The sequence below is a fragment of the Schistocerca serialis genome, chromosome 1 (assembly GCF_023864345.2).
Source record: "Schistocerca serialis cubense isolate TAMUIC-IGC-003099 chromosome 1, iqSchSeri2.2, whole genome shotgun sequence".
In the NCBI taxonomy this organism is placed as follows: Eukaryota; Metazoa; Arthropoda; class Insecta; order Orthoptera; family Acrididae; genus Schistocerca; species Schistocerca serialis.
In genome coordinates this window covers 779494931-779522366 of record NC_064638.1, presented here as the reverse complement: position 1 = coordinate 779522366, position 27436 = coordinate 779494931, and the positions used below count along the sequence as shown (strand labels likewise).

At 40.1% G+C, this 27436-nt stretch overlaps 1 protein-coding gene across 19 annotated transcripts in view; it reads right to left on the bottom strand.

Moving 5' to 3' along the window:
* The window catches only part of LOC126483260 (longitudinals lacking protein, isoforms H/M/V-like), a 454209-nt gene that overhangs the window by 411731 nt on the left and 15042 nt on the right, over window positions 1-27436 (bottom strand). For all 19 annotated transcript variants that reach the window (XR_007587741.1, XM_050106609.1, XM_050106611.1 and 16 more), the window contains 2 exons: window positions 8813-9029; window positions 2329-2502 (listed from right to left, as the gene is read on the bottom strand). Coding sequence is in view for 18 of the 19 variants with exons in the window: in XM_050106609.1 (XP_049962566.1) it covers window positions 2329-2502; window positions 8813-9004 (366 nt within the window). In the remaining variant the exon portion in view is untranslated. The remainder of the gene's footprint in view (window positions 1-2328; window positions 2503-8812; window positions 9030-27436) is intronic.

The following is a 27436-nucleotide window of genomic DNA, read 5'->3' as shown; positions in this document are numbered from 1 at the left end:
TCTATTGCTGTTGGATTAACTTTCCTACATAGTTTGTAATTAAATATGACATTGGTTAGAGTACAAAAGCCTTTTAGTGTTAAAATTTGTGCGTCATGGTCTGAAAGGCCATTCACGCTTTTCCTAACAGAATGCCTATCTAGTAATGAAGAATGAATAAAAATATTGTCTATGACTGTGCTACTGTTCCCCTGCACCTCTAGTTGGAAAAAAAAACAACCCACAATCTACATTAGATCATATGAATTTCGGTGATCTACCAACATCTTTTTCTTGCATTATCACATACAAAATTAATATTAAATTCACCACATATAACTAATTTCTGGCACTTCCTTCAAAGTGAATCAAGAACCCTCTCTAGCTTGAGCAGAAATGCTCTGAGTCGGAGTTGTGGACAGACATGGCACTGGGAAAATTTCAAAGCTAGCACACCTGGCAGGAGAGGCCCATGAAAGATAATGGCATTTACATGTTCACTCACCAAATTTTATAAGCATTAAGTAATAAAATAGTGCTGGTTGGTATTTTCTGTGACCTATCTCAGGCCTTTGACTATGTGAATCACAATATTCTCCTACATATACTGAATTTTTGTGGGATTGATGGTACTGTCATATCCAGCCAAAATAACACAGAAAGTTGTATTTAGTAATACAACCAATGTAGTCCACGGACATTATTATGACTGGGGAGAAATCACTTAAGGGGTTACTCAAGGCTCAATCTTAGGCCCACTACTGTTCCTCATATATGTAAACAACCTTCCATCTAACATATGACAAGCAGAATTGGATCTTTTTTGCAGATGACAGTAGTATTGTAATCAATCCAAGAATATATACAAAACCAGAAGAAATAGTAAACAATGTTCTTAGAAGTATAATTGACTGGTTTTCTGTGAATAGTCTCACCCTCCATTTAAAAAAAAGACACAACATATTCAGTTCTGCTCATCCCGGGGTACTACACCAATGAAAAGCTTAACACATTGTGCGGAAATAATAAATAAGGTAGAAACTTCAAACTTCTTTGGTGTCCATATCGATGAGAATTTAAGCCAGAAAAAGCACATTCTGGAACTCCTAAAACAACTTAGTTCATCCACATTTGCACACAGAACCATTGCAAATCTTGGGAAGAGACAAATCAGTAATCTGATGTATTTTGTAGATTTTCGTTCAATAATGTCATATGGAATGACGTTCTTGGGTAACTAATCTTCAAGAAAAAAAGTCTTCACAGCTCAAAATTGTACTATAAGAGTAATATGTTGCACACATCCCTGATCCTCTTTTAGACATCTGTATCAGGTGTTGGCCATTCAGACTACTGCTAGTATATTTATTTTCTCATGAAGTTTGTTGTAAATAATCCAATCCAGTTCAAAAGGAAAAATAATGTACATAATTACAATACTAAAAGGAAAAATGGCATTCATTTCTCTGTATTCAGATTGTCTTCAGCATAAAAGGGGGTGCACAATACTGCAACTAAAATTTTTGATAACTTACCCATTGATATAAAATGTATGGCAGGTAGCAAAGTAATTTGAAAACAAACTGAAAAAGTTTCTCCTTGACAGCTAATTCTATTCCGTAGAATAATTTTTATTACTGTAATGTGTAATAGGTGATTGGTGGGAATTACTACTCACTTCCGCATATAATTAATACAAAAAAACTTTATAAATTTTCAGCATGTGGCCATATTTAAAAACTAATTTGCAATATGTAAGTAAAACGAATCATCCCACTTCATTACAAATTATCATGCAAATGATCCATGGAACATGACACTAACTAACTATACTTGTAAAAAATTTATAAGTCAACTTTAAATCCATGCATTAGGCTTCATCATTATCCTTCAGAATCCAGTACCTCATTTCATTTTTATTTATCAACATGATTTTAAATGTGTATGCTTAATCATATTAATATTTCACTAACTGTTTTGCTAAGCCACATTAATTATTACATTTTTGGGGTCCAAAGTAAGCAGTTCACAGCCAATCCTTTGATAGTCGAACCAGAATTATTGCAGTTTGTATGCACAGCACTTCAGTGAACACAGAACTGATTTGCGAATACTTAATAGCTCAACAACCTGGATTTTCCATTGTTTAATAATAGCTCAGTGAGCTCTCACAAGCATATACAGAAAGAAAGCACTGCAGACAAACTTCATTACTGAACAACTGGAAATGGTCAAAAATAAGCCAAGACCTCTCGGTAAACCTGGTCTAATAGGAGCTCAAACATACTCCAATCAGAATTTTCATTATAAAGCATTTATGACCTTTAAATAATTAAAGGATATACTCACATTATCGTTTCCAGTTAAGCCTTTGATCTGCAGGAGTTCAGCAGTTTTTAAGAAATCGGCAAGTTCTTCCTGACGAACGTTAACTTCTCCCTGGTACATGAACTGCAGAATTGCAATCAGTTCTTTGTGACCCACATCCTTCAAGATAACAATTGGATGTTTGCATGGGTTTACCTGGAATAAACAACTTATAGTTTTTATTCAAGAAGATGTAACCACACCATGTATTCAGTTCTAAATTGCCATTTCTGGTCCTCAACTTTTATCTTACCTGCTGTCATAAAAATTGGGTTATAAAAGGCTCACATTTAATTTCAACTACTATATATTTCTGATATGTGTGACACACACACACACACACACACACACACACACACACACACACTAAGACACACACACACTACTCTACTCTACTCTGATCAGTTTCAAAGCTCATTCATCCATGATGGTTTTTTGTGGGCAGCAGCTACCATGATGCGGAGCACATTAAACCAGAAACAGAAACAGCAGTAGCAGTACCACCACCACCACCACCACCACCACCACCACCACCACCACCACTACCTGCTCTCCAACCACCTTTCACATCAAATCCACACCCAAGTTCATTTCTGAAATATGGGTCATTAATGAAGTATGGCACTTAGAAATGAAAGCAAGTTCATTACGAACACTGGTGAACAGCCATAATAGAACCGACATCTTGGATGGACACTGTAGCTACTTACACAAACAGAATATTACACATACATTGAATATTCCAGAATGTACAAGCCTTACAAACATAAGATATTCTAAAAACCTACCCAACTGATAAATACTAAATAACAAATAATTGCTGGTGGTCAAGTTTGAACTGACGACCAGCAACATACCAGCTAGAGATGCTAATCACTAGAAAACATTGCACGCACCACATCTCATAGTATTGTTCCATCTCCTGAAGAAATGGCAACCTGCTGTTTCAAATGTTCTCACTGGAGCAGACTAAAGTACCCTGGATCTAGGTCTTGTCAATGATGCACTGTATGGTAGCAGTGGCAGATCTTCCCATTCTGGTCATGTTTTTACAGTCTCTTCCCTATGACAAGCATCAAACGTAGCCACCTACCATCGATGCTTCGCAACTGTCAGGAGTGTCTTCAGTTTCCTTGAACCTTCTATTGTGGATGTGCAACCCTCGATTGTAGTATAGCTTCATGCAAAGGAAATGGACATCATCTCTGTACTTTTGTCTTCTTGATGGAAGGTCATAATCCTCGACTACATGTGTATGCTCCGACAACTGACAAAGGATACAATATGGCCTAAAGTATTGCTTTAATACTTATTCTGATAATTCCACTTTCTACACAGGCATAAAAATCCATAACAAGTCACCCAGGCTGTATGTCACTGGCCACTTTTTGGCATTATAGTGCTCTCAGTCTTTCTCTTAAGCATCCAGGATCCATATGTGAGCCAGCTGTCTTGCTTTTTCAGTCCTGGTGATGAGTTGTTTCACATAGTCATCCTGAGTATAATCTGATTGGAATAGGAATAATATATCCATTGCTGTTTCAACCTTGTGACTGTGGAGCAAAAAGAATAGTGTGAAGCCTGTGTTTCCTTGCTTCACTGTGTTGTATGAAAATGTCAGGAGAGGCAGTAATGTATCCCAATCTCTCCGTTTGAAAGCCCTGGCTATCATACACTGTTGTGCCATGTAGCCCCTCAGCTGCCATCACCAGTGTGGGCAAACACCTTGTTATCTGCCTCCACTTGGTTGGGTAGGCATTGTTGCTGACAGCTACCTCCTCAACAATGGGTCTATGTCTCAATACCTGTGCACCTCAATGTGCCCAGCCCAGACTCATGTAGCTGTCTCTAGCCCATGCAGCTACCGTGGCAGGCTGCCACCTGCTGCCAGAATCAGCGTCCTTCCTGAGTTGCTGCTATCATCATTTCACCGGCCAAGTAAAGCCGTGTGTGGCCAGACACCAGCGCATCTCCCCAACTATATTTTAATAGGACTTAATTCCTCATCACTGGCTGCAAGGAGGGAAGAAACTTGGTAGCTCCTCTGCCTCGCCAGTTAGGTCACTCCATGGAGGAGGACTTTATACTGTGCCACAGTAACTACTGCTTGCAGTACCTTGGCTACCGCATCAGCCAGTTCATTGCCCCATAACTCATTTTCCCTGGATGCCCAAGAGAATATCACCTCCTTCCCTATATGATACGTGCATAGGAGGGCATCCTTCGAAGGTTTATAACACAGAACATGAATTGAATAGCTTGTAGTGCACTCCAGGGAGTCTCGAGTAGATGAGGAATTTTGTAGCTGTAACACATCTCATCTGCACTAAAGTCCCCTACAACAAGTGGATAAATTCACCTTGAAGTGAATGTTGACTCAGAGTGAATACCAGAGCAGTCAAGACCGTCCAACTATTTAAGACTCACCAGCGTAAACAGATGTTTTCAGAAAAAAATGTATTTGGGGGGGGATTACAGAATATTGCTGATACACTTGTTGATTATTTTCCCAAATAATCACCGTCCCATTCAATGTATGTGATAATCTGTGGTACAATCTTCTTTCACCTTCCTTGGAGAACTCTTCCATCAGATCCTCCCACCAGCGCAGAATCTCTTTTTGCATCTGCTCATTAGTTGAAAATTTAATTCCACTCATTTATACCTTTAAGTAGGTGAAAATATGATAATCTGAAGGAGCCAAGTCAGGGGAATACATCCCAACCAAAAGAGTCCAAGAACAGCTTGGTACAAAGGCTGTGTGAGGACACGTGCAACAAGCACCCTTGTCTCGTCAGCATTCCCCTCCTTTTATTTTGAATGCTCTTTCTGAGTTTTTTCTTTTTGTTTCACAATACCATTGTGCATTGATGGTCTCCCCCAAAGGCACAAATTTGACCAAAATCGAGCCTTTTCAGTCCCAAAACACTGAGGCCATGATTTTTTGCCTATAATTATGGTTTTGAACATTTTGGCATATGAGGAATTGATGTGACATCACTGTGACAAGTGTACTTTAGTCTCAGATGTGTAATGAGCCACCCATATCTCACTGTAGTCACAACAAAGCCCAGACAATCCTCGCCTTCCAATTCACATCATCAAGAATCTCATGGACGTTACTGACCCGATTTTTCTTCTGTTGCTCTGTCACCTGTTTTGGAACCCATCTTACACACAGTTCCCAGTATCCCAGTGTCTCTGAGAGTGTATCGAATAAGTGAGTTCTGGAGAGTTGGCAAAATATCGCAGACATATCATCCACTGTCAATCACCGGTTTTCATGAACAGTTTCTTTGATTTTTTGCACAAACTCATTAGTCAATAAGGAAGGGTTCCCATTCCTACATTCGTTATGAACGGTTGTTCTTCCTCCACTAAACTCTGCATTTGGGAAGTAGATCAAAGCACACGACTTGCACTTTGCGAGATTTCTTGCTGACACCATTGATGAAACTGGACACTATGTGAGTTTACATACTACTGCGTTCCCACAAGGCTCACTCTGGTGAAGGGATCCCCCCTTAGATGCTTCACAGTAGCAGTGCCAGTTTAAAAAGTTATAAAATAATATTCTAAAAATTAAATTTATATTATAATTCCTCCTGTACTTCACTAAATTTAAACCATGGATACTAGAATACACGGTAGGGGTCACACACAGGCAAGCTGTGAGCTATGACATCAACAAGAACCCTCTCACCTTGCTGCACTGCATTGAAGCTTATCAGCACATGGCACACATGTTTAAATCATATGCAGGTATGAATGGAACTGAGATTTTCCATGTTTTAATGTATTATTGTTATTATTATTAAGCTTTATATCAGACTACTATTTTCTATGGTCAGTGAGATCCTAATGTGAAGCATGCAAAGGATATCAACTATCTCAGAGAAGAGGCTCACACAGGCTTAGACTACATAGACCTGTAGTACGAAGAAACCCCCTATAATGTCATTTTAAACTCTTTACCTGTATTAACGTGTTTTCTTTTCTATTCTGGAAAGTTATTTTAATTTTTTTTTTTTCATTTTTCCATTTTTGTATTCTCTCAGTTCACTTTCTAACTTTGCTTTTTTTTTCCTTTTTGATGATTTTCATTCTGAAGAAGTGCATGTCCTCACGAAACATACTACAGCAAAGTCCAGAGGAAAGATAATGCTTTATAAGATAGGCAACATAAATTCGCAGCCTTTGCAATATCTTCAGACGACCAGTTATCTACACCATCCTTTCATAACCACTTGTTGTGACTGTCAGAAAAAGAACACTGAATCACTTTCTGAACATGTTTTAATTTTTGTAAATCAGCATTACATCATGAGACACAGCTCTCTAAATCTGCATTCTTTTGACAAAGGTCTTTTATTTCTCTTTCCATAATTTCTAATCATTGGGGTAAGTACGCACTGTTGCATTGACAGCAGTTTTTCAGTGTTTGTTTTCATGGTCAACATATAGTCTAGCCTTAATTTGCTCATTAGCTGGTAATACACTTACATGTACAATATCTTCTACTTATTTATTGTAGCTTCATTTTTGTGCCACTATATTTATCTCATTATTAGGCTCATTACTATGCCCTAAATCGGCACTATAGAATGATAGATTTAGAATTGGAGCACCATCAATCTTCAGCTTGAGTTTTGCAGGAGTATTCAACAGTTCTTTTCAAATCCCTTTCATAAGCTGAAGCAGACACGAGCTATCCTATTGAAAACAAATCTGCAAGTTGATAAACATTTATCCATTTTCTTTTCATCTCACAGTTTTTAGGATGTGCAGTGAATCATTAATTTTCACTTAGAAATTGATTCTAAAAATCTCTCATTACACTGATAATTATGGCATAACACTGTACTCAATTACCAGTCACTAATAAAATTTCAAACTGCTGTAGGTAACCTAGCTTTCACTTGTAAATGCAATTACAACACAATACATTGGGGCAGTTCTGGGCTAGTGAGCACTGGCTCGGTTCACTCTGATGTCAGCTGTGTGGCTCCTTGCTGCGCATGCTCCTCATGATCCTTACTGTGTATTCTAGTATCCATGATTTAAATTATGCAAGAATCTCATTAGCAATTATGACACCATCTGTTTCCAGCCCTGGTTTAAGAACTGTAATTTGGCCCAAACTAAGCATCACCAACCCTGATTTTACGTGTATCCTAAATGGATTTGCGAATTCCATTTCCATGCCTTATCTATTAGCTACATCGAATATGGGTGACTGTTGATCAGACAAGAATCTGTATCATTGGCTTAGGATGAAAACCTCTGTTCTCAAAAATAAAACAACAATATTTTTATTGAATTTTTACACAGAAAACCATGTATCTCAACCATCCATAAGCCAATGAGAGGTAATGACCTACACAAATTGTAATCACGGCTCTTCAGGATTTAAATCTTTTGTGTGTGGTAAACATGTCACATTTTCATCAAACATGAGACCTGGGAACTTCAGCAGCTCTTTCATGCCTGGATGTGTGTATATACAGTGGAATTGCTACAGTTGCAGGGTTGATGAAAATGCGCAAGATATAGTGAAATTGTCAGCAAGTACAGACTGTACTGGCTTCCTTATCAAGGATGTTATGTTATTAAAGACTACACAAAGATGGTAACACTTTGGATGCTTCATTGGATACACCATACTGGTCAAACTGGTCTTATACATAATCATACCTGGAAGCGCCATTGATGGTGTTGTCTGAGGATGTAGTTCCACTAACTGTTACCGTAGACCACCTTAACATTGAAAAAGATTCCTACGAGATTTTGCCTACTTAGGTATGCTTGATATATAGTCACTTCCAGCAGGGTAGCTTCTCAATGGTGAAATGATATTCCTAAAACCCCATCAGAAGCAACTAAGGAGCCATTAGGGCTCAAGACCCTGACCAAATATTAGTTCTACTACATGCTCCATGGTCTTTCGCACATAGTTTGTGAGACTACACAACATCGAATACACAACAAGTGGAGTACCTCCCTTGATTCACAAGGGGAATTAAGATTTTATTCCACCAAGAGCCATGGAATTCTCCTGGTTCTGTAAGTAGTTGAATTCCACTGCACTCAATAAGAGACACCACAATATGGTGCAATGCACCTTATTGATACCAAGTGATATGTTATGAGCCATAAACAGTGTAACAGTGTAACCCACAACAAATGTGGTTGGAGATGCATACCCCGAGCATACAGTTACAGAGGACTTCTGATACTGGCCAGCCCTCAATTTAGAAAGTCAAGGTTTGTCAAACTCAAATTCATCCTACACTAACCTAGTTCACTGTGGTGCTCACCACTTGGCATGAGCCAAGAGATATTTGCAACTTATTGAACACCATGGATGTAGTGTGCACTGTCGCTCAAGTACGAAAAGGACCACAGGACAGAAGGGAATAGACAAAGAGCAATAAAAGCAACATGTGCTAAGAGCTCATTTACTTACCTGAAATAGTTGCTTGAAATATGGACTGCAAACTGAAAGCACAATTTTATGTGCTTGAATGAACTGTCCCTCAGCTGCAAGGGTAACATCCACCAGTTCTACTTCTTGCAGGAGAGCATGGAAGCCTGATACAAGATTGCTGTGAAAGTTGTTCCATCTCAGAGAGAACTGCTCAGCATCAGAACCTGCCATTTTCTAACTTATGATGCAGGAGGAGCTGAAACAACATTTTGTATAACGGGAGTTGACACAAAGTTACTGAGTGCAGGAGATTCAATATAACATATAATTAAAAAAAAAAATTCTTAAAATAACAACACAAACCAAAAGGCATGTTTTGACATGTCAAATTCTCAGTATCTAACATGCCTCTTTGTATTGTAATTAACCTATTACCTAGCAATACAATGAAATGGAAAACTTTAAATTTTTCCATAACTCGCATTTGTGTGCAAGGTGGTAGTGAACAAACAGGAAGTACAATAACAACACATTTAGTCACAAACCAAGAGGAGGATTCTTTGAAGTTATTTTACATAATATGAAGTTATATTAGCTAATATGAAATTATTTTACCCAAATTCTCTGGAACTCACTTTTCTATGATTTCATTTAACTCAAGAGCACGAGAAATAATGAAAGAAACAAATCACACCTGAAAATGAACCCACAGAGACCAAAATGCATCATAAAACACAATAAAGCAAGAATATTTGTGACTGCAGGTGTATGCTATCATACTTCATCTTCTATCCTTTTCTTCTTTCCTTCTTCTTCTATAATATATAATCTGAAGTTCATCTTTATACTAGTCATAGTAATGATAAGAGATATCAGTGAGTAATTGTCACCGTATATCTGACATTCCACAGTAATCTGCATCCCATTCACCTATGTGCGCAGGTATCTCTAAGGAGGCCAGGTGCACTGCCCCCCTCCCCTCTCCCTCTCTTGGAATTTGGAATACTGAGTTTCTATTCACAGTATTGAGTGGATATCCATCAATTTTTTGGGCTGCAATAAGTCTTTAGTGTCACATACAAAATTTAGTTCTTATTGTATGACTTGCCTCGAAACTGATCAACTCATTTATATCAAAAATGGTAATTTTAGAGAGCTGCTCCCACACCCCCTCCCCCCCCCCCCCCCTGCCCCCTCCCCCTCCTCCTCCAAAAGATTTCTGTGGACCCCTGTGCACATATGGCCACCAACAATGACTAAAATTGAATGGGGCAATGGGCAACAGCAAATTATAACTGATTATGAATCCCATCAACTAAAGCTTCCCACAACTTTCCCCATACGAACTCTATCACTTCTACAGTTGTTAAAATTGTGACATGATAACTCATTACTGGGCCATCGCAATACAATATACCAGTTTTTTTTATTAGTGGACCCAGAAGAAGGCCACTGCAGTAAGTGAGGAAATACTCCTCCCTGTCTGCACTTTGAACTAGACAGTCATGCCTAGCAACATGTCTAGTTAGGTTCAGCCATATTTGTATGCACACAAGAAACCAAAGTTACAGTAGCAGTGTTGAAGTTGGCCATTAAATGCATTCTGTAGACTTACTTAATCAGCATGGAATAAGAGACTCAAATGTACACTCCCTGTTCCTTTAATGTTTCATTTTATACTGTTCAAGTAGAACAGTTCTGCAAAGAATGGAAAAACAAAGACAGTACGCATTTTACACTTCACATTAAAGTATGTATTATATTCTTGACTTGAAATCAGTACATTTATAAAGACTATCCACAGAATATATGTATTCTTAAAAGATATGTGAGAGTTCTCACTTGGCTTTAGTGCAAAGTTAAAACAGAAAGAACATGTGAATGTTGTGTTAAAATGTGGATGTGTCAACTTCATAAATAAAACAAAAAAAAATATGCCCAATGAACCCATGAGATATGAAAGAAAAGAAATCTAATATGATATTTTACAATGAAGTTCAATGTCCAAAATTTTAACACATGCAGAGTAATGCCGTCATACTTGAAAACCTACTGAATGGACAAGAAGTGTTCATAGTGGAAAGAAGAGAAGTAAATGTCAGAAGAAAGAAGTTACATTTAAATGGTCGCCAAACCAAGAATGTGCATAAGATATTGCTTCACACGCAATATTGTTATTGTTATTATTATTATTATCATCATGATCATCATCATCTCTGCAAAAAGCAGAAATTAAAGATGAAGAGAGCAAAAAACTCATTTCTACAACTTTTTTTTCTCTTGTATGTTTTTGGCACATAACAGTTTTAGTGAACTACATCATGTCTGATTAGTCCATGGAAATTCTAAAGAGAAGTAACTGGTCTTGAAAGAAAAAAAAAAGACAGTGGGGACACAAGGGTGAACCAAACCACATTGAATTATTCAATGAAAGTTTATTTAATGTGAAAAACAAGCAAAAAAGTGAAGTTTTCACAGCATCAGTGAGGCAGTAGCAGGAGAACAGGCTGTCAACTGTGCTGCTGCCTAAGTCTACTCTTACTGTTTCAATGTTGCTTACAGCTGTGTGTAAACAAGTCTGTATCAACTAATAAATGTAAATGGTGACTGCATTAGTGAAGATACATCATTCATTCCCACTGGAAACCTATTAAAAATGGAATCTAAAGACTAGTGCACATCTTTCTATACAGCTTATATTTAAGGATGTGAAGTTACTTTTACTGTCAAATATTAACTGACTGTTACTAACAAGGGAACCTCCCCATTGCACCCCCCTCAGATTTAGTTATAAGTTGGCACAGCGGATAGGCCTTGAAAAGCTCAACACAGATCAATCGAGAAAACAGGAAGAAGTTGTGTGGAACTATGAAAAAAATAAGCAAAATATACGAACTGAGTAGTTCATGTGCAAGATAGGCAACATCAAGGATAGTGCAAGCTCAGTAGCGCTGTGGTCCCGTGGTTAGCATAAGCAGCTGCAGAATGAGAGGACCTTGGTTCAAGTCTTCCCTCAAGTGAAAAGTTTACTTTCTTTATTTTCGCAAAGTTATGATCTGTCCATTCGTTCATTGACATCTCTGTTCACTGTAATAAGTTTAGTGTCTGTGTTTTGCGACCGCACCGCAAAACCGTGCAATTAGTAGACGAAAGGACGTGCCTCTCCAATGGGAACCGAAAACATTTGATCGCAAGGTCATAGGTCAACCGATTCCTCCATAGGAAAACACGTCTGATATATTCTATACGACACTGGTGATTGCATGTGTGTCACACAACAGGAATATGTTGTCGACCCACCTAACTTGTACACTTGGCGAATGGGTAAAAAGATTCTTCTACCTTGCCCAATTTAGGTTTTCTTGTGGACGTGATAATCATAAATAAAATAAAATAAATTAAACTTTTCACTCAAGGGAAGACCTAACCAAGGACCTCTCATTCCGCATCTGCTCATGCTAACCACGGGACCACGGCGCTCCTAAGCTCACACACTCCTTGATGTTGCTTATATTGCGCATGGACTACTGAGTTTGTATATTTTGCCTATTTTTTTTTCATAGTTCCACAGAACTTCTTCCTGTTTTCTCGATTGATCTGAGTTCAGTTTTTCAAGGCCTATCCACTGTGCCAACTTATAACTAAATCTGAGGGTGGTGCGATGGGGAGGTTCCCTTGTAAGCTCCAGAGTTCCTTCTGAATCAATATGTTTAACAAACATAAATCCCATGAAGAAGAACAGGAACAGGAATGGCACAGTGAGAATTCTGGGATTCTTGAACAACAGCTAACATAGTTCATGAACTGGCTTCACATGATGGTTCAACTGTTCTTTGCTAGGTGAAGGATATCATTTCTGCAGTCCTGAACTGACACAAAATAAAATGGGTGCCTTTGATAACAGCATGACATTGCCTGCAGTGCCTCTCTTGGGCTCGTGACCGTATCAGTTGGATCCTAGATGACAGGAAAATCATGGCCTAGTCAGATAAGTTCTGATTTCAGTTGGTAAGAGCTGATGGTAGGGTTTGAGTGTGGCTCATATCGCACAAAGCCATGATCCCAAGTTGTCAACAAAGCACTGAGCAAGCTGATGGTGGCTTCATAATGGTGTGGTCTGCGTTTACTTGGAATGGACTAGGTCCTCTGGTCCAACTGAACCGATCATTGACTAGAAATGGTTATGTTCAACTACTTGGAGATCGTTTGCAGCCACTCATGGACTTCATGTTCCCAAATAACAATGGAATTTTTATGGATGACAATGCGCCATATCACTGGGCCACAATTATTCATGATTGGTTTGAAGAACATTCCACACAATTTGAGTGAATGATTTGGCCACTCATATCACCTCACACAACGCAGCTACCCGGATTGTAGCACTAGAAGATTTTATTAGCATTATGCACCATGAAAATCTGCATTCACATATAAACTTAATATAACTTAACACAGCTCAGCTGATAGCTGAACAGCCTGCAACCTTAATCTTACAAAGACTCTATTACACAACTTCAAACAAGCAAGTATGAGCTGATAACACCAGGAATAGACATTAATGATCATATGCACTAATTAAAACACACTGTTTATACTTTCATGAGGTCCAACAAGATAATAAATTCAAATGGACTCAACACATCAATAAACTAATGAAGAATCTCAGATCAGCATGTTTTACCATTAAAAGTATCTGTTTGTCTTGCCCTTACGGCAAGTTTTCGCTCCCTGATGTATTATACAGTGATAGTATGAGTTAGGGTACCTAAAGGAAATAAAGTATCTATTCAACAGAAGTGAGCTTCACACTTAGCCAGATCACGAAAACTATCAGCCTGAAGACACAAATCAGTGTGAGATGGTTTCCTATAAATGGCATGTCCTGACATACCACCATGACCCTTCCTTGTGCCCAACACATCAAGTAAGGAAAGGCAACCATACTTTTCCACCTCTGATTGTGAAGCGAGTATTCTGGTGAATTGAGTTCAGATAGTCTAAAAAGTTGTTTTAATTCTCATATTCATAAGGCCAGACAACAAAAGTGTCATCCACATATCTGAAAAATGCACATGTTTCAATACTGCTGATTCTGGGGCACAATCCTTTAAATCTATACTAATAAAAAATCCATAAAACTGTCATGGTTGTCTGTTTGCCTCTTTGAACGCTCTCCTCCAAAATTACTAGAAACATTTTCATGTGGATTTCACAGGTAACTTGAGCATAGCATCTACATATACTAAATGTACATGATTACTCTGCCATTCACAATTAAGTACCTGGCAGACAGTTTATCGAGCTACCTTCAAGCTGCTTCTCTGTTGTTCCACTCTCAAATAGTGCATGGGAAAAACAAACGCTTAAATCTTTCCATGCGAACTCGTATTTCTTGTATTTTATTCTGTTGATTATTTCTCCATATGTAGGTGGACATGAACAAAATATTTTCACGCTCTGAGGAGAAAGCTGGCAAATGAAATTTCTTGAGAAGGGGTTCATTTCATCAAAATCGGATCACAGAAAAAAATAGCTATTGTTATTGAAAGTTTTATAGAAACTAAAATTATAAATGTGAAAGTAATTCTGCCTGTTACATTTTCACAACTAAATTGTTGAACCAATTTTGACAAAAACTGTTACAGTTGTAGCTAAAACCCTGAGGGAGAACATGGGCTACTTTATTTATTTTTATTTTATTCATCTAGTTCTGTAGGGCTGAATTGAGACGCAAATCTCCAAGGTCATGGAACATGTCAGTACATGAAATTACAACTAAAAGTAGTAACAGATAAAATAAAACGCTTATGAACCCAAAAAAAAAAAGACAGGCCATTTTAAGTTTATGTAAATGCAGTCAGCAATATAACACAGGAATCAGCTCAATTTTTCAAGGAACTCCTTGAGAGAATAGAAGGAGTGACCCATGAGGAAACTCTTCAGTTTTGATTTGAAAGCACATGGATTACTGCAAAGATTTTTGAATTCTTGTGGTAGCTTATTGAAACGGATGCAGCAGTATACTGCACAAGAGCTAAGGAAGTGCAGTCCAAATGCATATTGTATTTCTGTGTAGTATTATCTGAGTGAAAGCTTCTACTTCTTGGGAATAAGCTAATACTGTTAACAAGAAATGGCAGTAAAAAATATTTGTGTTGAGAAAGTGTGTAGCACAAGATACTTATTGATTTGAATAACATTACGAGAATAGGGGAAAAATATTTACTCTTTGATGTTTGATCAGTATTGTATTGTGAAAATGCTGTTATTAATTGATGTGTGCTATGCGATAAAGCTCAAAGTAATGATTACAATGCTTACAAGATCTTCAGTGTGTTTAATCTGTACTTCCACACTATTTGTTGCATAATGTACACATTGTGTAATTTATAGCTACTTCAGTAGCAAGGTGGACAGATGCGTGTTCCTGCTCATACCCTTTCGTACGCACTGCTTGGAAATGACAATGCACATGCCAATGCATTGTGCATTGGGACAGCTTGGGAGGGGGAAGGGTGGGGCACACATCACAAACTATGTCTACCCAAATAGGCAGCTGACGTTATTGCATGTACAGTAGCTTACTTACTGACATCATGCATCATAACATCATGATATGCGAGCACGGCCACAGGTAACTGCCGGTGTTTTAATAAGTTTTATGTTAAATTAATTATTAGAATCAGTGAGTGCATAAAATGACCTGTATGATGTAGACTGTAAAGTTTTACATACTACTTATAAAAGCAGAGAGATTTATCATTCTCATGTCAGGAGCATACAGATATCAACAAACATTACATTACATAAAATATTACTGAAACTTGGCTGCTTCTAGCGCATTCTCTGAGGTCTGATGCAAGTCATCTTCCATGCACAATTTTGGACTCTGTCGACACTGTCCCCAATATTTTTGGAAACAAGCTGGACAAATCACAAAATCTTAAAACTCTCATGACTTTCATCTGAATGTTACTTAAAATAGAGGGCAGAGCTGTCAGCAAATCTGTTCCTGCCCACAGGATGGAAAATGAAGCAGTCTTGCAAAATGTGGCCAAAGGCAAGTAAGGAGAACCTCATCCCATCTGCATGGCTGGATGGAGGTACACTGCGGCTGCACTGTGAGCTTAAATGGGTGGAGCTTGTCCGTTATTTCCCGCCACTCATCTTGCTATTGACACAGGACTGTGCACCTCAATTGCAAGATGATAGCATGTAGGGGGGTGGCACATTGAACTAACTGAGGAACACAACAAACACACCTTCTTGGCTGTTCCATCCACCCTTTCATTTCCTGCAATACCCATAAGCCCTGCCACCCATCAGAAGGACCCTCTTTGCTGAGGCTTTGTAGCTGGAGGAAAGTGTCCTGGATATCCCAGACTACTTTATCAGCTGGATACAAGCATTACAGAGCCTGAAGGGCACTCAAGGAGTTGGAACAATGAAGAATTTAGCAGGATGACACATCTCATCTGCTCCTGCACCCTCATGATCACGGATAGATCGGCTTTGAATACAGTGAACTCTGGAGGCAACATAATCTTGAGGACATGATCTGAGAAAACAAAAGAGCAATAAACAGAGCCCCTGTTTAGACCGGTCCATGAATAAAGCTACATATAGTGCATTTAAAATTATTTATGACTTTTGACGTTTAGCTTACCAGAGGGGACGTGATGCTGTTGCCCAGGTAACACCAATGACGAACCGTCTTTCCCTACCATGCCGCCAGCGGTACAGTTGGTAAAGAGTCACTGTTGCCACACCATAGATAAATAGTACCATGTGGTGTCACGCATTAGAGGCACCTATGTTCATTAGCTCTCGATGCAAAGTGATATTCTCTGGAGGTGAACTGTTCAACAGTCATCAAGTATTGTGCACGAGTGTTTCGTGTTGGCATTGCATTAATAACAGTGGAGCATGTCTGAACAAGAGGTTCCCAGTAAAAATGGTCATCCAAGAACAAGTTCACTGGGAATAAGGCTCCAAAAATGCAGCGAAGGAACACTACTATTTTTCTCTGGGTACAACATAATGTTCAATTGGATAAAGTTGTGTAAAGCAAAGTTAATGGAATTTGTAGTATTGCACAAACTAAAAGTCTACACTTAACAAGTCATCAAAATGGCTACAGTTTAATCAGTCCTCCTCCATATTACGCTCATTTAAATCCGACTGAGAATACATAGGCCTAGATCAGAAGTAATGTGGCAAAAAACAACATGAAATTTATGCTAAGGTGAAATGCTGACAAAAAAATGTCACTGCAAATGTTACATCAAAGGCGACATGGATTCATGAAGGACTTTGTTGAGTTTTGAGTAATATGTTACTTCTCTTGTTGCTGTGTTAGCATTTCTTCTTTTGCCTAAACACAGCAGACTTAACAGGTATACATCTCACTAATATTCTAATGCAATGGAAATTGTGGCAGAATCCTAAAACGGCGTATTATTAACCTAGCAACTGAGTCCGAGACATAATAGTTATGAGAAAACCCATTCCCAGTATACGAATAAATGTGCAGCATCTTCACTCCTATTGTTGCAAAAACCCATGGCAATTCTCGTTTCACAGACTACTGAAGGTCCTTAAAAATTACATTATTTCATGTAAAAAGATCTACAGTTGCATGAATATTGCGGTAGGTACGGAAATTTCGCATATTAATCATATGGCAAAATACTCTTCACTTTGTGTGCTACCATTTGCCAAAATTTTTTTTCGCTATCTCAGACCATTCATGAGACCTGTGGGATTGATGATTATTTCATTCTGGCTTTTTCACTGGTGAGTGCACTCATTATGGAGCCCTTTACATACATTCCATATTTTGGACACTGGAGACAGATAGTGATATCCTTCAAAGTTTAAAGAATAATTTAATATGTTAGCTAAATTTCATATGCAGTAACATATGACCTAACACACACCAAACGCAAATTCACAGTGACCCCCATTTTTCACTGCAAATTTTAAGAATTTTTTACAGTAGTTTAACTAATACCGAAATATCACAATAACTATGACCATTAACAAAATGGTAGGTAATTCATCATGAAGCTGACCAATGAAGCCATAAGAGGTGTGAGCCTCAGAGTTTATTACCATACAATTTCTGTAAAATCGATTGAGAAAGACTGCAGATCAGCCAGCTTGCGCGACTGACAGGTTACACACTGGGCAGGCACAGAGCCTGAGTATGGGGTTGGTCCTGCAAGCACCCGTGGCCAACCTGGTACCCTCATGGTGTACAGTGGCAATGATCTTCATGTATGAAGGCCTCACTGACCCATACAGCATGCACCATGCACCCACAGTCCAACCGCGATCGCTTGAAAGTCCCGTGAAACTGGAGCAGACGCACCCTGTCCACTTCCCAAGACCTGTGGCTAAGGTACTTCAAAATGTTCAGTGCCTTCTGGGATCTTGCCTTCAAGTCCCTCACATGTGGTAGCTAAAACAGTTTGGAGTCAAAACAGGGCCCAAAAACAGTGCAGAGTCTTTAAAAAGGAGGATGGTGGTCCATATATGCAATTCAGATACATTAAAAGTATGATGAGAATGATTAAAATGGATACACACACACACACACACACACACACACACACACACACAACTTCTCTGCAGAAAATGTAAAACCAGTCTTTGCAGCCCACTCCTCCAGCCTCTTTACTATACATTGCAACTGATGAGCTGCTGTTGAAGTACTGGAGTACAAATTCATCCACAAATAAGAAGCATTTTACAGGACTCCTTACCACAAACATGATATTGTTTATATCTACAGCAAAGAGGGTAACACTTGGAACACTGCCCTGAGAAAGGCCATTCTCTTGCTTGAAACTATTGTACAGCACATCACCAACTCGGTACTGAAAAAAGCGCTTTGATATGTAGGGCTGAATAAAAATGGCCGTGGAAACCCCACTGGTGGAGCAGCCCTAGAATATTGTGTCACCAACCAGTATCATACACCTTCCTGATATTGTCGCAAAAGACACCGAGTAGCACAGTCACTGTAGTGTAGTGGTTACGATACTAGATTGTTGCATGGAGGGTCACCTGAACTGTAAAATTTTAATTTCTATATTCGGTTCAAGTACATTCTAGAAGTACCCACAAATGTCAAGACTCATTGTACTCGAATGTTATGTAACTGTATATATACCGTATGTGTTCTGGCTGAAGGAAGTTCACTTCACGCTCTTGTATGCGCAAGTGCTGAATAAACTTTCGTGAAGTGAAGTTAGTGTTCGTCATTCACCTACTTACATCTTCTTCTACATGACATTATTCTGATGGAGGCACCGGGTATTAGAATTTATGACAGTGCACATTATCAACGACACAGTGGCTCCCATCAGGCCATGACAGAGCCGCTGTTTACGTGGCGAGAAACCCGAGTTCGAGCCATATTCAACAGATCGCAATCTATTGGTGACAGAAGAAGAAGAAGAGGACATTACAATGACAACAATTGTGTGCCACCACATGAGACATTCTTCCAGGTTCTCTGGTGACAATGGCAAAGATATAAACAAGTGGCTGAAGGCATATGAGCGTATAGACAAATTTAGCAAATGCAATGACACCGTGTGTTTGGCTGATGTATTTTCTACCTGGAGGGCACTGCCAAGCAACGGTATGAGAACAATGAGAAGATCACAAGCTGGGAAGTATTCCACGTGGAAATGCACAAGTATTTTGGTGACACACAACAGCAGAAGTGCAAGGCTAAGGATAAATTATAGTGCAGGGCATAGCGAGCAGAAGAAACGACAGCATCCTACATTCAAGATGTCTTGGAGCTGTGTAAAATAGTGGATCCTAGAATGAAGGAGAAAGATAAGGTTGCACATCTCATGAAGGGTGTTGCTGAGGACATGTATCAAGCCCTACTCCTGAAGGTGGTTTCGACAGCAGACAACTTCATAAAATGGTGCCAGTATATCGAGACAATATATCAAAAAAGAATTACACGCAAGAAGTTTGAACAGCTTACAAACATCGTATGATGTGTGTCATGGAGGAAGAAACTGATTTCACAAGTGTTCTTCATCAGATAGTGAGAGAGGAAGTTCAGAAGACACTTGGATTGCACGGTGAGAAAAAAACCAAGACGCTTCAAGAGGTCATAAAGGAGGAAGTGGAACAGACGTTGAACCCAATCTCTAGTCATTCATTTCCCTTTAAAACGGTAACAAAGTCAAGACCCATGCAAAGTTACATTCCTACAATGCCGCATGAGGAACCTGTCTGGGCACCAAGCAAGACTGGAGGACCCAGGATAACCAACCAGTATGTTTCCACTGCGGACGACCGGGACATGTGGTGCGCTATTGTTGAGAAAGGCAGCGGATATTTGATGACGCCCATGCCAGAAGACAGCAGACTGATCTTAGCCGATGCCAACTCCAGGATGACAAAGATGAACAAGAAGATATGGGTGCAGAATGATGCAGCTCACCATTGCCGCTGGAGAGGACACTCCCAAACACACCAATCAAGGTCTCCATCGCCATTATAGAAGCTCCAGCCGATCACCCAGCTGGCACAACCTGGAAAACTAAAGGGTGCGACCTTTCTTGGAGCTGAGGCCGCTGAAGAGATAAAACCTCCACCATCGATCACTACAAAAATGATAGGAAACTACGTCGATATCCCCATGGATAGCCGACCAGCCCAAGCTCTTGTGGACTCCGGAGCATCATATTCAGTCATTTCGGAGAAGCACCATAGCCAGTTGCAGAAAACCATATTCGTTGACAACAAACCACCTCTGCTGAAGGTGGCTAATGGGAAGTATGTACAACCTACAGGAAGATGTACCACTCGTGTGGGTACAAGTGGCCATACACAGCCCCTAGAATTCATTGTCTTACAAGAGTGTAGTCATGACGTCATTCTTGGATGGGACTTTCTGAAAGCTTCTCAGGCAATTATAGATTGTGGTTGCTCGAAGATTATGCTAGACGAGATGAGATACTGTGGACAGGAAGATGCGCATTCAAGTGTGTGGAGACTATGTTTGCTGGATGAAGTGCTCATTCCTGCAGTCAGCACTAGAAAGTTAACTGTCATGTGTCATGCCATGCATCAACCCATGGATCTTGTAGTGGAATGTAAGAGAAGCATACCACTGAAGAATAACTTGGTCATCCCAGCCTCTGTCGTCTCGTTTAAGAATGGATTCGGTGAACTGTGGATAGTTAACTGTCGCTGAGAACCGCAGATCATTCCAAAACGCATGTGCGTAGCAAACAGTGAGCCATTAATTGCTGAACAGCTGAGCGTCATAGAAACCTCCCATGCCAAGTCTGTGGGTACAATTAGCACTACCACTACGAGACAAGATCTTCTAGCTATACTATCACCAGATCTTACTAAGGAAAAACAGAAGAAGCTACTTGCCATTCTTCAAGAGTTCTCCGAATGCTTCAATCCACAGGTGAAGAGTAAATTAGACAAATTGACAGTGAAGCACCGGATTAGCACTGAAGACCATCAACCAATAAGCCAGAGAGCATACCGTGTGTCAGCAACTGCACGTCAAATAATTTGCGACAAGGTAGAGGAAATGATGAAGAATTACATCATTCAGCCTTCGCAAAGCCCATGGCTGTCACCAGTGGTTCTCATCAGGAAGAAGGATGGCAGTTGGTGCTTTTGTGTTGCTTACAGGAAGCTTAATAAGATCACTAAAAAGAACATTTACCCTCTTCCACGAATTGACGATACATTAGATTGTCTGAAGGGGGCTAAGTTTTTCTCAACCGTGGACATATACACGGGATACTGGCAAATCGAAGTAGATGAGGCTGATTGTGAGACAGTTATTACAGACCATCATTCACTTTGTTGGTTGACAGGTCTTAAGGATCCAACAGGACGACTCGCCAGGTGGGCACTACATCTTCAAGAGTATGACATTACCATAGCGTACAAAAGTGGAAGAAAACACCAAGATGCCAACTATTTCTCAAGAAACCCTGTGCAAGACCATCAAAAGACTTTGATAAAGATAGTGATTGTCTCACTGCACTCCAAGATGTGTCTGCTGAGCAGAAGGAGGACGCCAAGATACCTCAAATTATGATTGCCTTACATCAGTCGGAGGATGTGAAAGGACAACTTAAGGTAGTTCATGGATTATTTTGCAAGGAAAAACTTTGATCTGTTTGGAAAGAGGTGGCTACCAGTGATTCCTAACACATGGTCTTAGATATTCTACAGAAATTCCGTGACATACCTGAGGCCAGACATTACGATTTATTAAGACTTACGATAGGATCCACAAGAGATTTTTCTGGCCAGGTTTATTTAGGAAAGTCCGTCACTATGCATCACACTGTCGAGAGTGCCAGAGGAGAAAGGCAGTTCCTCAGAAACCACCCAGCTGACTCATACCAATTCCCTCCTCAGACGATTTCCAAGGTCTGCTAGTGGCAATAGATGGATTATTGTTTGCACTGATTATCTGACATGCTATGCCATTACAAAAGCCGTGAAAACAGCCAAAGCATTCGAGGTAGCCAAATTCAACGTAGAAGACATTGTATTAAAACATGGTGCTTCATGGTCATTAATTACGGATCGAGGGAAGGTTTTTAAATCAAATCTTGTGGCAGAGATAAACTGTTGGTGCAACATTAATCATCACATGACAACTTCCTACCATCCACAAAATGAAGCCCTGTAAGGATCCTGCAACCCAGGGTAAATTCGAAGCTCCAGCGACAGGCAACAAGTGGAAAGGTGACGAAGAGCATAGCGGCAAGGGAAGTTCTAAGAAGATCACCGCCGGGGTGAACATCAGTCATCGGGAGTCAGAGAATGCAGGACCGATGACTCGTTCCCAAACTAGGACAACATAACACCAAGACGCTGTTCTCTTAAGAAGGGAGCAATGTCGCAAAAGAAGCTGAGTAGAACAGTCACTGTAGTGTAGTGGTTATGATACTAGACTGTGGCATGGAGGGTCGTATTTCCATATTCGGTTGAAGTACATTCTATAAGTATCCACAAATATCAAGAACCATTCTACTGGAATATTCTGTAACTGTATATATACCGTATGTGTTCTGGCCGGAGGCAGCTCACTCCGCACCCTTATATGTGCAAGTGCTGAATAAACCTTTGTTACATGAAGTTAGTGTTCATCATTCATCTAATTACACCTCCTTTTTTTTGTTTTTTATATATATATATATATATATATATATATATATATATATATATATATATAAAAAGGAGGTGTATATATATATATATATATATATATATAAAAAACTAAAGCGTTTAACAAACACAAACTTCAAGCTTTCACAACCCATGGTTGCTTCATCAGGAAAGAGGGAAGGAGAGGGAAAGACGAAAGGATGTGGGTTTTAAGGGAGAGGGTAAGGAGTCATTCCAATCCCGGGAGCGGAAAGACTTACCTTAGGGGGGAAAAAAGGGGCAGGTATACACTCGCACACACACATAACCATCCGCACATATACCAAAATATATATACACACAATGCTGTTGACACTGGAAAGCCTGCTGAATAGCCACCCCTGACAGGGCCAGGTTGTCGACAAAAAATCGAAATCTCTTGAATCCACATGGAGAGTGGTTAAGGAGCTTTCTGGTCTATTAACATCCAGACGAGACAACTGGTAATCATTCAGTCCAAGGTCTTTCCTGCACAGCTTATTAATGCGAGGCTCCAGTAAGTACTGGGACATATCCGGTCCTTTGACAGTTTGTGCAGAGGTAGCAAAATTACTTCCATCCATTAGTTGGGAAAATTGCCTGTCTGCTTTATTGGATTAATAAATCATTACAAGGATTTCCTTTGACACTGGTGTCAAGTTTCACAGCATGCTGTATCAGATTTGATTGAGACTGAGTGCAGTATCACAAAATGCAGACAGTGCCAAATCCAGCTCCCACATGGGGAACAGGCAATTGTAGGACTCCAATCAGATCTTAAGCCCAACTCACACCTCTCCATGGTGGCATTGTAAAGAAGGAACCCTGGGTCCTGGCTGGCAGGGGCAGTAGTCAGTGCAAAATGCTCTGTCATTGTCTGTGCAGTGTCTCCAGCTTTTGTTTGGAGATGCCCCTGATGCTGCTGTAGGTAACCAACTGCCTTTACTGGAAATTCTCCTGATGGCTAACCCATATTGTAGTAGAAAAAGTGGAATCACCGATAGATTCCAGGAACACTTGTCATGATCTTTTCTTGCTCTCCTTGATGATGCATTTGCTAATCGAAAAGACTGTGAGATTATCCACAATTGGGCAGCTCGTAAATTGTCACAGAAGTGCATGCCTTACACGAATGACCAAACAGCACCCATCAGTCCACCAAGGGACAGGTGGCCTCATCATATGATGAGAGGACTTTGGGATGGAGACATCAGTGGCACAGTGGATTACTCGTACGACATGATGCACCCACTCCTGGATGCTGTCACAGCACTCAAACAGAGCCACTTGGCTGAACAGCGTCCAGTTCTCTCTTCTGATCTTCCATTATTGTTGCATCCCTTCAGGGAGAACTCCATACAGTAGGTGGATATGGAGTGGGAAGTGGTCACCAGAATCAATGTCAGTGACTTCCTACTGAACTGAGTCCACAAGGGCTGGACAGCAGAAAGAGGTCGATAGCTGAGAATGACCCAGTGGCAGCGCAGAAATTGGCAGGAGTGTTGGTATTGAGAGTGCACAGCTCATGGGACATCATGAGAATCTCGAAAACTCAACCCCAAAGGCAAGCAGAGGTTGAACCCCACAATATGTAATGGGTATTGAAGTCTCCTAGTAAGAGAAATGGTTGGGGTTGTTCTATAAGATCCATTAGAGCCTCAGACTCAATTGGATTGTGTGGAGCTAAGTGTATAGCAAACAAACTGTGATCCTGTGACATACATGAACTGCAACTGTCAGCAGGTCAGTAGCTAGGGGGAGAACAGAGTAGTGGTGCATTACTAATGAAAAAAGCGGCTCCTCCCTTGGCCCTTTCCTTAGTCAGGTCATCTTTGCAATAGAGTGTATAGCCCCACAGGAGAGGGGTATCAGACACTTTATAAAATGTGTTTCTTGCAAACACAAGCACAGGGGGTATACCTGTGTTAGCAGTTTCAGTTCCCCCACATGTCCTGACCGCATTAAGTTCCACTGCAGAATGGGTACCGTCTATCATGGGGGTAGCACTTTTATTCTGACTTCCTGCCAGGAAGGAGCATCTGCAATGGGTGGATCCCTATCTTGGGGCAAGATGATTGGCCCTGTCCCACATCAAAGTCCATCGCCTCTAAAGAAGTATCTAGAGAGACGTCAGAGAGCATGACGTTGACATAGCCGGACTTTTTACTTCCGAACTCCATCAGTGGTAGATGCTTTGCCTTTGATTTTTTCCCTGGGTAGGCTTCAGAGCCATATCCATGGCTTTGGTGATGGTTGTTGCAGCACTGGATGGTATGTCAGACTGAATCATTGGAGGGGTAGGAAACTCTGCAACCATAGCCTTTTCTGGAGTTCTGGGGCAAGGTACAAGCATCAAAATAACTGCAGCAGCACAAGTGCATTGACAAACGCTGGTACTAGTGCTGACACTAGCAACCTCTATTTGTGTAGTAACAACAGCTTTCCCCACTGGCTGTTTAAGAACCAAAGCAAAGAAGGTAGTGAATGCTGGGGGCAGCATGGCTTTATACATATTTTTGGCCTCATCATAAGGAATGCGCTTCACCGTCTTAAGCTCTCGTATCTCCTGTTCTTCCACATATACACTGCAGTCCTCACTACAGACAGGGTTAGCCTCAGAGCAATTCACACACCTCAACAGAGATGAGCAGACTTCTCCTTTGTGGGCAGCCTTACCACATGTGCCACAAGCAGTTTCTCCGTGACACACAGGAGTAGTATACCCACATCACTGGCATTTGAAACAGCACATTGAGTTGGCAAGATAAGGCTGCATGCTTAGGTGAAGCAACCTGCCTTAATGTGCTCACGAAGTTTCGTGCTTTTAAACGTCAGAATAAAGAAGTCAAATTTTACAAGATACCCATTCAGCCTCTTCATGTTTTGCATGTTGACTATACCTTTCTGAACCACTCACCTTTCAGTTTCTCCTTGGGAAAGTCCACCAGATCTCTGCACATCACAACACCTTTGCTGTAATTCAAAGCGGTGTGCAGCTCCATTTCGGTGGTATATTTCCCGAGGCACTGAGCTTTCTGGAGGTTCTCAATTTGGTGGGAAATAGAAGTTTCTACCAACAATGTCCCATTATATAACAGCTAAACTGATCTTAAAGTGTCAACAATGCCCTCTATGCCTAACCGGATGTAGGATAGGGAAACTTTCTCGAAGCACAGAGATCATCATCTCTGAATTAAGTGCAGTCAGTGTCTAGTGAACAAACAGCTGAATGAAGCCAAAATGAGCACAAGGAGAGCAATGCGAGGAGCACTCATTGAATTTGAAAGTAATATTTTATCACTGTGACTAAAAATCCTAAGATTTGGTCTTACAAAACGTCAGTGACTGGATCAAAATTGTCTCTTCAGATGCTCAGTGACCATACTAACACAGAACAGTGACTGTAAGTGAGAAGACCGAAATACTGAATTCGGTCTTCTAAAAATGTTGCACACTGGAAAATTACTAAACAGTGTAAAGGCAACAGGACTCAAAGAGGTTCTTTACAGATATGTGAAAAAACTCTCCTTCTAGCAGTAGGTTATTATACGTGCAATGAAGGCTACCTAGCAATTGGAAAAATATGCAGGTTATTCCAATTTTGAAGGAGGATAATCAGACAATCATCATAGTTACAGGCCTTTATCACTGATGTCAATCTGTTGTAGAATTATAGAACATATTTTATGCTCACTTATGACATTTTTGGAAAAGAAAAACCTCTTCTATAAAAGTCAACACGGGTACGACAAACAGAAATGATGCAAAACGCATATCTCTCTGTTCACGAATGAGACTCAAGAGTGCCATAGACTAAGAAACCCAGGTCGATGCCATGTTCCTCGACTTCTGGAAAGCACTTGATACAGCCCCACACTGGTATTTAGTGAAGGGAAAAAAAATTGACCTACTAAGTATCATACCAGATATGTGGGGTCAACTGAAGTATGTAGTACCATCGTCAGCTTTGATTTATGGTGGGTTGGTTGAATGGTTGGTTTGTTTAAAAGAAAGGGGGGGGGGGGGACCAAACTGCTACATCAACATCATTGGTCCCTCGTTCTCATTAAAATAATTCCACAAGGTTAGGAGTAAAATAATCGAGACATACAAAACATAGCTGGAAGAAAGGAGAAAACCACAAGAATGACAGAAGGGCAACAAACACTAAAATGGACAAAATCGGACAAGAAAACAACAGAGAGACGCAAGAAACCTGTAGAAGAGATCAAAACAAGAGAGCAGATTACCATGGCTGGCTGACTATGAGAATAAAAAGGAGATGCCAGCCACTCTGCAACACATTAAAACCTCCACCCAAAAAGCAAAAGGGTGGAGGACACAGAGGGACAAAGGACATGCACTAAAACTTAGATTAAATGATAAAACACACCCTCAGAAATAAAATGTAAAACTAAAGCTGCTGTTGAGGCATTGTTACCCAACATCAAAGGT